This window comes from Ipomoea nil, unplaced genomic scaffold (assembly GCF_001879475.1).
Source record: "Ipomoea nil cultivar Tokyo-kokei standard unplaced genomic scaffold, Asagao_1.1 scaffold2701, whole genome shotgun sequence".
NCBI classification, from domain to species: Eukaryota; Viridiplantae; Streptophyta; class Magnoliopsida; order Solanales; family Convolvulaceae; genus Ipomoea; species Ipomoea nil.
Window position 1 is genome coordinate 1,854,627 of NW_017619129.1, and position 11,702 is coordinate 1,866,328.

The window sequence follows — 11,702 nt, forward strand, 5'->3', positions numbered from 1 at the left end:
TGCAATTTTGACCTGTACTAGGGGTTCCTTCTACCTTCTCTCCTGGCTAGCCGTTTATCTTTGTTCTATGTAACTTGCCCTCTTCCGTTTTTGTCTTGTGTTTCCCTTCTCGTCAGTGTTTGTGTGGTTTTATCTTGGCTCAATGGATTTCCATCAAAGTGAACCTTCAAATCTCCAGAACCCCAGTCTTTGATCTAGTTTTTTTTACAAATTTTTTGGAGTCAATAGAAAAGAGGATGGAAGAAAAAAGTCAATTGGCGACCATCCTCAACGCGAGAGCACTACTGGTACGTGTTACTTTTGTTTTTATTTATTTATTTATTTTAGTGAGGCCCACATTCAAAACAAAAAATTATTGCAAGACTATTTTTCCTTTTGTCCTTTCTATCTCCAACCTCTTACATTTTGTCTCACAAAAAATTACTTAAAAGCTACTGATGAGGATGCTCTTTGTGGATTCATCATAGAAAGATTGTAGTTTGGGAAAGTAAGTTTACAGAAGTAAAGAAGGCAGGCATAGAAGTGATAACCAGAGTTGGCGCTAAAATTTAACATCTGCGCAGTTGACGACATTTGACATCCTTGCCGAGCGCAGATGAGATGAGGCGAGCGGTTGAGCGGCGGATCCTCAGCCTCCTACACGGCCAAAACACCCGAACCCATCTTACCCAAATCCACGCCCACATCTTACGCCACCTCTTGCACAATTCCAATCAAGTCCTCTCCCACTTTGTCTCCGTTTGCGGGTCGCACAACAAGATGGACTACGCAAATATCATCTTCCAACGCTTCCCATACCCCAACATTTTTCTCTTCAATTCCATGATAAAGGGCTTCTCTCTTTGTGGCCCCTTTCTTAACTCCATTGCGCTCTTTTCCGGTATGAAGAATCGTGGAATTTGGGCGGATGAGTACACGCTTGCGCCTTTGCTCAAGGCGTGTTCGAATCTCCCAGATATCCGATTGGGCCAAGCAGTTCACAAAGAAGCCATTGTGCTTGGTTTTCATAGGTTCACGTCCATAGGTATTGGGATTGTGGAGCTGTACTCGAGCTGTGACCGAATGGTGGATGCAAAGAGGGTGTTCGATGAAATGTCTCCAAGAGATGTGATTGTTTGGAATTTGATGGTTCAAGGGTATTGTAGAAGTGGGAATGTGGAGATGGGCTTGAGGGTGTTTAGGCAAATGGATGAGAGGAGCGTTGTTTCTTGGAATCTGATGATTTCGTGCTTAGCTCGAGGTGGGAGGGATAAGGAGGCTTTGGAGCTCTTCAGTGAGATGAATGACAATGGATTTGAGGCTGATGAAGCTACTGTGGTCACAGTTTTGCCAATCTGTGCTCGTTTGGGAGAAATTGAAGTGGGGAGTTGGATTCATTCTTATGTTGACTCTAAAGGTCTTATAGGTGACTATGTATCTGTAGGCAATGCATTGGTTGACTTTTACTGCAAATGTGGGGATTTGGAGCCTGCCTCTCTAATATTCAAGGACATGGCTGGAAAGAATGTTGTTTCTTGGAATGCAATGATCTCCGGTTTGGCTTTCAATGGGAAGGCTGAACTTGGGGTTCAGTTGTTCGACAATATGATAAGTGAAGGCACGAGGCCTAACGAATCAACTTTTGTGGGGGTTTTAGCATGTTGCACTCATGCAGGTTTGGTGCAAAGAGGCCGAGATTTGTTTGCTTCAATGATCACAAATTATGATATTGAGCCAACACTCGAGCATTATGGATGCATGGTTGATCTCTTGGGCCGTAATGGACATGTGAAAGAGGCATATGATTTGATAAAATCCATGCCAATGAAACCAAATGCTGCTGCATTGTGGGGCTCTTTGCTCAGTGCCCTCCGCACTCATGGTGATATGGAACTAGCAGAATGCACCGCTAAGGAACTTATTAGTCTTGAACCTTGGAATTCAGGTAATTATGTACTGCTGTCCAATATTTATGCAGAGCAAGGAAAATGGGATGAAGTTGAGCAGGTGAGAGAGTTGATGAGAGAAAGGAACATTATTAAAGAAGCAGGACAAAGTATGGTCGGGTAGATATTATATTATATCTTACATTAGTTGAGGAGGTGCCTGTATTGCTCCCTTACAGTTACATGTGGTAATGAATCTCCTGCACAAACAGATAAAGCATTAGCAGTCCCTGTAAGCAATAAGCCTTAAGAATGTAGCGGTCATTAGGTTCTGCAACCAGGCTAACTGATATTCAGTTCTAATGATGAAGAAATTGGAAACTTACAAAGTAGACTCTGCAAAGGGGAATAGCGCAATACTAACCTCAAAAGATTGAATCCCCAACCCCAAGGATCCCCACACCCTGGTCCGACAGATCATTTGGGAGAATGTAAATCACGATAACTCAATGGCTCAGTAGACAGGGCATTAATGCCGGTGCGCACAAGAGATCTGCCCATTTTGATCATAATCCCCACACTGTCGCCGTCATGGTTACTAATTTAGATTGGAGGGAACATATCAAGACGTTTGAGTTTGACTGATCTTATTTTTTTAACTTCGTTCAAATAAGAGTTGTAACCGTACGGAACGAATCTACAGGGCTATCACCTTCTTTGGCCAGATCTTCCAATCTTTTCACATTTACAGTTCACTGCGCTTGCTCCTTCTAGTTAAGGGCGGCGGAAGAGATGTTGCAAAAGATGTAAGCCAATCAGCCGAGAAGTTGGACTCTCTATAAATTGAATGAATACTTCCCTATATAAATCAAGTAATTGCAGTGGAATCGAGTACAATAGAGTTAAATCTGAAAGAATTTTATGCATAGTACAGTGGCTAGTTTAACCTGAAAATGGATGCTGATATTTGGCCCTTTTGGTCGTGTCCATTTCTAAGAAACTGAAGAGAGAAATGATGAATAACACTGACTGTTTTTTGTTGTTCATGTTAAACTATTTCTAAAAATATGTTTTGAAACTTGATTCTCAAGACCAAATATGACACTTGTGAATGACTAGAAGGTATAAATTTATCAAAAGGATTGGAAGAAGGATGGAAATAACTGAGCTCAACAAAAGATAATAAACATATACTAAATCTTATACAATTGTCAATTGACTTCTGATCTTCATTCTTGAAACTCTTATTTGATGAGTGGAGCATACTTTAATACCTGCAACTACATGGGCCATATAACTATTTCAAACACAGTACTTGGGCTCTGGTAACTGAAAAAAAAAGTGTCAAATACACACCTAAACTTGAGAATATATGTCTGAATATATTAGCTGAGGTCTAAAGAAGGAAATGGCATTAAAGAACTAAATATATGTTCCATCTCAAATTTGAGAGGTGATGATGTAACAGAAATGGTTCTTTGTCATTTCACCAAAAACTGAAATCAATGGCGACATATATTCAACCACCACTTTTCACAAGGGCAAACACTCTTTGCCTAGAGCCCTAGAGTACGAAATAACACTTGCATCTACTTTTTTTTTGGAAATGGATCTACTTGATGTATTGAGACATCCATTTGAAGCCTTCTCCATAACCCATTTTGCGGACTATGCTGCACATGAATACCTCAAGTGGGCGAACATTAGTGTCTGCCAGGTTTACCTTTCCCTTGCCAGTGGTGATGCCAGTCAGCCCCATGTGGTATTGCAATTCATCTTCTGAGGCAGCATATGGGATGTCAATCTTGTTACCCAAAATTAGAAACGGTACATTAGCCAAAGACTCATCTGACAGGAGAGCATCCAGCTCTTTCTTTGACTCCGCAAATCTTTCTTTATCGTAGGCATCCACCAAGTAAACAACAGCATCCACCTTCATGCAAAATTAAAAACCACACTATGAACTCAGCTAAATGACAAATAGATACTGTAAGAACTTCCAAGGGTACCAAAGGAAACAAAAACTGACTAAAACATGCATTTACAGTGACAATTATTGAGATGAAAAGACAGAAATGAGATATTACAACCCAGTGATCTGCTGTAGAGATTTCTTTTTCATCACCTGTGCCTGCTTACCACACAGGAAACAAAGCACTGCCAACTCTAACAACAGATATAATCTATAATTGAGACATACTCAAATTAACAATCCATTCAAAGATAACAACATAAATATAATCAAAGAAATTTACTTGCAACATGGTTTTCATTTAACTGCATTTCCTCTGACTAAATTTAGTCCTTCCCCTTCTCTTTTGCTGCAGTCTGTTTTCTCCCCTCTTTTGAGTCGCTTAGCCTTTCCATTTTGATTTATAATATAAATTCTACCAAGAGACTTATTGGGTTTAAGGACTTATTGGGTTTAAGAGACAATTGTATGGTGAGATGCTACTGAAACACCTTTTGAGAAAACAAAAAGGTGCTATCTGTGAACTCCCATCATCAATATGTGCCTCCAATAAATCAAATAAGTACTGGTACATTTATTTGGGATTATTAATGCATACACACATTTTACTCTGTCAATTAATAGCTGTGCGTGTGAAAAATGAAAAGCAGGCAACACTTATGGCCCGTTTACTAACAAGAGAATTTCTCCATTTTTCTGAAAAACTGAAGAATTGGAGAACAAAAAACAGAAAACATGTTAGCACAGTTTTCCATTTTGAAAACTGAAAACATTTTCCAAATTTCTAGAAAACTGGAGAACTTTTAAAAACTGTTTTCTAAATGGAAAACAAAATCATCTATCATCTATTTGACTGCATATCACTATAATCACATTCTCACCACTATCTAATTACATATTTATTCATTACTGTTAGTGGACTTAGGTTTGGTTGAGAGAATTACTCTCAACCCTTGGGTTTGTTTTTTGAAATAAGTGTCTTAAGACCTTCCTTAGCTTGTATATATTTCATTTCTCTTCTGTACATGAAACACACAGCAATACAGATACACAGTTTACACATATTGCCAGTACTTGTCTAACAATTACTATGGTTACATTCATTACCATCTTCTTTTACTTATCAAGCATATTCTATCTTTCCTACTCGCTTTTACTTATATAAACCTAATATAATTTTTTTTCCGTTTAAAGTTAGACATTATTAACATTATCACAATTAAAACTTGAACTGTACACTAAGTTTTAGATTTTGATTGAACTCAATAGATTGTTGGTTCGAATATTTTTAGTTATGTTCGTAATACAAGTTTGGTATGGATATCATATATTGAAATCTCACATATATTAGACTTCAAAATAAAAATTATCTATATACATTTCATTCAAATGAATATATCCAAAAATATTTTAAATATTAGCTCAAAAAATATTAATATTATTGAAACTAAATTTTAGGTGAACTTAATAGGTTATTGGTTTATTTTTAGTTACGTTATATACGGATATAAATTTGGTTCAGATATCAAATGTAAACATCTTACATATATTAGACTTAAAAGTAATATATTTATTCCATTTAAACCAAACATATCCAAAAGTATTTTAAATATAAGGTCTAAAAATCACTCAAAATTACACTTGTTAATTTTATAACGTTAGTCTAAAAAATAAATTAAAAATGAGTGTTATTAAACAAGTTTTCTAAACAAAAAAAGATAATGAAAATTGAACAATTAGAAAACAAAAAACAGAGAACAATTTCCTGAAGTAAACGGGCCCTTAGATTTCTATATGCACAGGTGTACAAAGCAAAAAAAACAAAAAAAAAAAAAAAACAAAAAAAAGGGACAAAATATGAAGCAGTTGGCAGAAACCACACATGCAAAACTACTTTTTCCCTTCAGACAATTTAAAGAAAAGGAAGGGCATCTCAACTTAGCACAAGGTAATCTGTTACAAAGTGAATTCCAAACAACTCAAAAGAGCACAGTGATACGTTTTTTTCCTTGGTAGCTTGTTATCATCATTCGTCATAGAATTAACAGTCAAGTAAAAGCTGGAAACTCCTAGTATATACAATGTCATGTGAGACCTGGTTAGAGTATTAATCAGAAATGCTCTCAAAAACCAAGAGACATATTATAATCAAGATGAGCAAGATAATAACAATAATCATGGCTAATTAATGATAATGCTAGTGGCAGCACCCATAATGAAAGTACAACTCCTAGCACACAGATTCACAGAATATACAACAGAAACACAAAAAGATCCAAGAACCCCAGTAATCAGTCTCCTATAATGCATAGGATGCTAGAAGTAATTCAATTTCAATAAAGAGGAAAAAATAAGAAAAGCAAATGAATGGAAAATAAAAAATAAAAAAATTATACCTTAGCATAATAGTCCTTCCAAACGCGGCGGGCAATTTGATGCCCTCCCAAGTCAAAAGCCTTAAACTTGATTTTCCCAATACTCAGCTCCTCAGATGTTGGGTACTGTGTAGGCTGATGTTGGACTAATCTCTGCTTAATGGAAAAAAAAAAATATGAGATTTACTCACACAAATGCATCAAACAAAAGCCTAGTGGTATTCAGAGTAGTTTATATTTAAAAAGAAAAACCTAGTGGTATTCAGAGTAGTTTATACAATCAACTGTTATCTAAATATATTTAAATTAATAAGAAGATTAATTAACAATAAAAATAAAAATAAAAAAGAAATTGCAGAAAAAATGAAGAGACCTCATCTTTCAACATGTGAAGCAAGGTCGTTTTGCCAGCATTATCGAGGCCCAAGAACAAGATTTTAGCCTCCTTCTGCCACAGGCCCAGCGATGCGAGAATCCCGTAGAACCAATCGACCAAGAACATCCTTCCGTGTATACGTTGATATATGAGGTGAATTAAATTAATACTACCAGATTGCAGACAACCCTCTGATCCGACGAATAAACCCTAGAACTTCAGAAACGGAGAAGAAAAAGGATAAAGAAGCGTAAAACAAATAGTGGAATCGATGGATTTACCTACGTTGATTTCGCAATCCCTTTCGATTGATTCAACAGAGAACTCCTCAAAACGCTAACGCATTTTGGAGCAATGCGTAGGTGTGCGTTTGGTTCATCGCCGTTTACAAATGCTTCCAGCTTCCACACTGTCCAGTTATACGGTTCACAAATTCCTCAACCATAAATAGTTGCTTTTCGCAACTAGTAAATAATATACCATAAATTATATTTTTTTGGAATAAGGGTTAGGCCACTTAATTCCGCACTAAATTGCAATTAAGTCATTGAACTAAAAAAAGAATATAATGGGTCATTTGGTTCACAGAATGTTAGATTACCTTAGGAAATGTTAGATTGTTGAAAATGTTAGATTGTTGAAAATGTTAGATTTCTGCGTTTGATTAAAATTGGAGTATGTAATATAATCATGTTTGGTTTAGAGTTATCTTTTATACACACACTATAATATCTTTAACATATTTTTATATATTTTAATAATTTTAAAAATTAAAATAAATAAATAAGATAACAGTATCATATATAATTACATAATTTTAGAATATTAACTAAAATCTTGAACTTTGAGAAACAAAATTATTTTATATGTTAATATAACATAATAAAAATAAAAAATATATAATTACAAATATATATATATATATATATATATATATATATATATATGTATATATATATATAAATATATATATATAAATATATATAATAAATTACAAATATATATATATATATATATATATATATATAATAAACTAACATAACCAATGTTATCTTACATAACTTAAGAAATTGAAGAGAATCACATCCCCTTCAAAATTTTATGTGGAGGTAATGTGACAGTCCCGAGGAATATTATATTTCCTAAAATAATATGAACCAAACATAGGAATGCGAGCTTTAAAATGTCACATTCTCTTGATTATGTTATATAACCTGAATCAAAAGCGTTTAGATCTTGAATAACACAAATTCATACAATTCAATTCAAAATGACATATTTTACCCGTGCAACACAAACTCATGCGATTTGATAACAAGTTTTGACTAGTTATTTTGTTTAAAGAAATCATGATTATGGAGCACAAACAAGAAGGTGTTTAATGAGACAATGGACGGTTGAAAACCTGATGTGATTGGACTAGTATTGAACGACGGAGGTGGGGCAAAGGTAGTTAATTGATTAGGAGATGTACATGATATTTAGGGCTGGTTTGGTTCGCGAAAAATATTTTAAGAGAAGTGAAATTGAAATTTTATGAAAAAATAATTATTAGAAAGATGAATTTCATTATTTGGTTGGTGAAAAAAGAATTACTGGGAATACTAATTTTATTATTTAGTTAGATTTGAAATTGTAATGAATAAGGAGTATAAAGACCTATATGTCCCTACAAATTAATAAGAGTAATATAATTAAAAAAGAAAACAAGTGTAAAATTAGTAATCCATCTCACTTTTTTTTCATGGAAAACAAAATCCTTGGTCCAACCAAGGATTTTGTTTTCTTGAAATTTGAGGAATTCATTTTCCAATGGAAAATGAATTCCATGAACCAAACACCTGAAAACAACATTTTCCTCCACTTTAAAAAAAATGTTTTCCTTTGGAAAATATTTTCCATGAACCAAACATCCCCTTAGAAATAAGGGTAAAATATATCACTTATCAAATTGCAATTAGGCCATTAAACTTTTAAAAAAATATAATTGAGCCATTGAACAACACAAAAATATTTAATTTAGCCCAAAATAACATGTTTACCTGGTGTAGCAAGTTACTGATTTTAAAATTATTTTTTTTTAAATAATTTTTAATAATTAAGTAATTAAAATATTTATTAAAAAAAAAAAGGAACTGCTAGCCGGAGACAAATTGTCTCTGGCTATGGAGATGAAGAGACCTTCGTCTCCATGGCCAAAGAGACGAAGTGACGGTCCCTTCGTCTCTACAGCTATGGAGACGAAGCCAGCTCGGCTGGCAGTTTTTTTTTTTTTAATATTTTAATGAATTATTTACTAAAAATTATTTTAATAAATTAATTTTAAAATCAGTAACTTGTTACATCAGGTAAACACAAATTATTTTGGGCTAAATTGCATGTTTTTGTGTTGTTCAATGACTTAATTGCATTTTTTTAGTTCAATGGCCTAATTGCAGTTTGGTGTGCAGTTGAGTGTCCTAAACCCTTGATATTTATATAGTGGTAAGATTTTTTATATATCAACTTCATTTTTTACTCCTAAACAGTGTTGTAAAACTCGGCCTCCTCGGCGCTAGGCGGCGCCATGCCGTGCCGCTTTTGATTATAGTCGGCCATTACTCGACCGGCCGCCTAGGCGTCCAACTCGGCCAAACTCGGTCAAAATCGGCCAACTCGGCCAAACTCGGTCAAAATCGGCCAACTCGACCGAGTCGACCGATTTCGTCTGATTTTGACTGATTTCGTCCCATGTTGTCTTTCATTAATTATTGATTTTAATATTATTATGATGTTATGACTTATAAATTATCGTTATTTCATTTATTTGGATGTGTTATTTGATTGAATGTTGAAAACAGTCTCATTAAAATTGTCAAACTACAAGTCTGTCACTATTTTTTTTTAAAAAATTTGGTGCCTGCATAGGCGCCGCTTAGATTCCGCCTAGGCGATAGGCGCTGCCCGAGCGCCCGACTAGCGCCTACTACAACCATGCTCCTAAATCATATTTCCTCTTACAAATTTTTTATCTAGACACTTTTTCTGAGATCCACATTATTTAACTATCATATCATTATTTGTCCCATCATGGAGTAAAAATAATGGAGTAAAACTTGGGAATACATATATTACATAGTAGAATTCAAAAATAAATGAACATTAATCGTAGATGGTGGTATATATGCAATTGTTATACTATGAACCATGGTTCATATTTCATTGTGATCTTAGTCCAAAAATTATGTCTACAATTAACACTTTTTGTACTTTCAATTAATAATTTACAGTATATGCAATTAACAGTTCATGTGTCGATAATTGTCATGTTTGCAGATACAGAATGTGTCATACCAAATTTAAAGGTTATTTTTGAATTAAGGTTCACAATGCAAGGTAGACTCAAACCAATACATAGTATAATTTGTCGTATCTTTTATCTTTATCTTTTATCTTTATACCTTTATTATATATAATAAAGCAGAATCTAACCACAATCTCTCTCTCTCTCTCTCTCTCTCTCTCTCTCTCTCTGTATATATATATATATATATATATATATATATATATATATATATATATATATATATATATAAAAGTAAAAGGAATAAGGTTCAAATTGGCCACTGAACGTAACCTGAAAATGCAATTAGGCCACTGAACGAAAAAAAAGTGCAATTAGGCCATTGAACACTCAAAAAATGTGCAATTAGGCCACTGAATTCTCCAAACGTATGCAATTTTACCGGATAGCAGGTTACCATCAATTTTAGCAGGTTACCTGCTTACGTGGCAGCTTAGTTGGCATTTTAAATAATTTTTAAATAATTTTTAATAATTAATTTTAATAATAAATTTTATAAAAAATTGGAAAAAATTAAATAAAAAATAAAATAAAGTCATTTTTATTTTAAAAAAAAAAATTTAATAAAAAGTTATTATTAAAATTTATTAAAGATTAATTAAAATTTATTAAAAATGCCAACTCAGCCACGTAAGCAGATAACCTGCTAAAATTGAGGGTAACCTGCTATCAGGTGAAATTGCACATTTTTGGAGTGTTCAGTGGCTTAATTGCATTTTTTTTTCGTTCAGTGGCCTAATTGCATTTTCAGGTTACGTTCAGTGGCCAATTTGAACCTTATTCCTAAGTAAAATCCTCCAAAACAATTTTCCCCCCAAAACTTAGGGCCATTTATGTAAATTCATATACATTCTGTTTATGGAAATAATAATTATAGATATAAAAATTTATATATATATATATATATATATATATATATATATATATATATTAGATGTATATATTGATATTGATAATATATAAATTAGGTAGCAAAAGAATAAATATTTACTACATTTAATTATTTAATTATTCTTTTGCTACCTAATTTATATATTATCAATATCAATATATACATCTAATATATATATATATATATATATATATATATATATATATATATATATATATATAAAATTAATATTTAATTTAATCTATATATACTAATAATAATAATAATAATAATTTTATTACCTTACTTACTTACTTTCTATATTTTTTAAATAAACTATTATACTTTCCTTTCGAATTACTATTTTCACCTATAAATACAAATTTATAGACTTTGGCGTTCATTCATCTTCCCTCACATTACTGGTTCTTCATGATTTTCAATATATTCTTACGTTTTCTTCAATCCTAGCAAAACTCATTCACTTAATCTCTACTTCAGGTAATTGTTTCTACTCTCCAAATTTTTTTGTTTAAATCAAAGTTTGTTGAGATTGATGATGATGATCAATGAATAATATGCTTCGCTTATTATTATTATTGGATTTATTTGATTCACAGGTTTCTTATCAAGGTGGTTAGGATGCTATTAAGGTTGATAGAAAGTTTGCTTTCGAGGGTAAGATTTTATATTCACCAAAATTATTATTTTCCCCGAGTATTGTATGTATTGATATTATATATATGATATTATATGATATATGTTATTCATGTGAACACAAGTACATTTATCGATAAATGGTAATATTGTGAGTGGTGATTCTCGAAATATCGAGAATGAGTTTCGATTTGTCGAACTCGTGCATTATGTACATACTTGGCTTGAAATTTTTGGTGTTGT

The 11,702-nt window shown here is 32.9% G+C and overlaps 2 protein-coding genes across 4 annotated transcripts; one reads left to right on the forward strand and one right to left on the reverse strand.

The window, feature by feature from the left end:
- The first annotated feature begins 489 nt into the window (after nt 1-489).
- Nucleotides 490-2,197, forward strand: LOC109155403 (pentatricopeptide repeat-containing protein At1g09190). Its single transcript, XM_019303102.1, has one exon. The coding sequence runs from the start codon at nt 601-603 to the stop codon at nt 2,047-2,049; it is 1,449 nt and encodes a 482-aa protein (XP_019158647.1). The 5' UTR covers nt 490-600; the 3' UTR covers nt 2,050-2,197.
- A 1,056-nt stretch (nt 2,198-3,253) lies between these two features.
- LOC109155404 (GTP-binding protein SAR1A-like) lies at nt 3,254-7,020 on the reverse strand. 3 transcript variants are annotated; one of them, XM_019303105.1, is made up of 4 exons: nt 6,874-7,020; nt 6,586-6,779; nt 6,234-6,365; nt 3,254-3,798 (listed from the first exon to the last, which is right to left on the reverse strand). In XM_019303105.1, the coding sequence occupies exons 2-4, from the start codon at nt 6,712-6,714 to the stop codon at nt 3,478-3,480; spliced, it is 582 nt and encodes a 193-aa protein (XP_019158650.1). In that variant the 5' UTR covers nt 6,715-6,779; nt 6,874-7,020; the 3' UTR covers nt 3,254-3,477. The 3 variants fall into 3 exon arrangements, with proteins under 3 accessions (XP_019158650.1, XP_019158649.1, XP_019158648.1); XM_019303104.1 differs by having other exon boundaries at nt 6,870-7,020; XM_019303103.1 differs by having other exon boundaries at nt 6,586-7,020.
- Between the last annotated feature and the right edge of the window lie 4,682 nt (nt 7,021-11,702).

What these genes read in the sequence shown, in the direction of transcription:
- LOC109155403 (XM_019303102.1), top strand. Translation starts at nt 601, where the DNA reads ATGAGGCGAGCGGTTGAGCGGCGGATCCTCAGCCTCCTACACGGCCAA.
- LOC109155404 (XM_019303105.1), bottom strand. Translation starts at nt 6,714, where the DNA reads ATGTTCTTGGTCGATTGGTTCTACGGGATTCTCGCATCGCTGGGCCTG. An exon ending in TTCACATGTTGAAAGATGAG is followed by an intron (nt 6,366 to 6,585) that starts GTCTCTTCATTT and finishes TCCATTAAGCAG; the next exon opens with AGATTAGTCCAACATCAGCC. An exon ending in GGAAGGACTATTATGCTAAG is followed by an intron (nt 3,799 to 6,233) that starts GTATAATTTTTT and finishes TTTTGCATGAAG; the next exon opens with GTGGATGCTGTTGTTTACTT.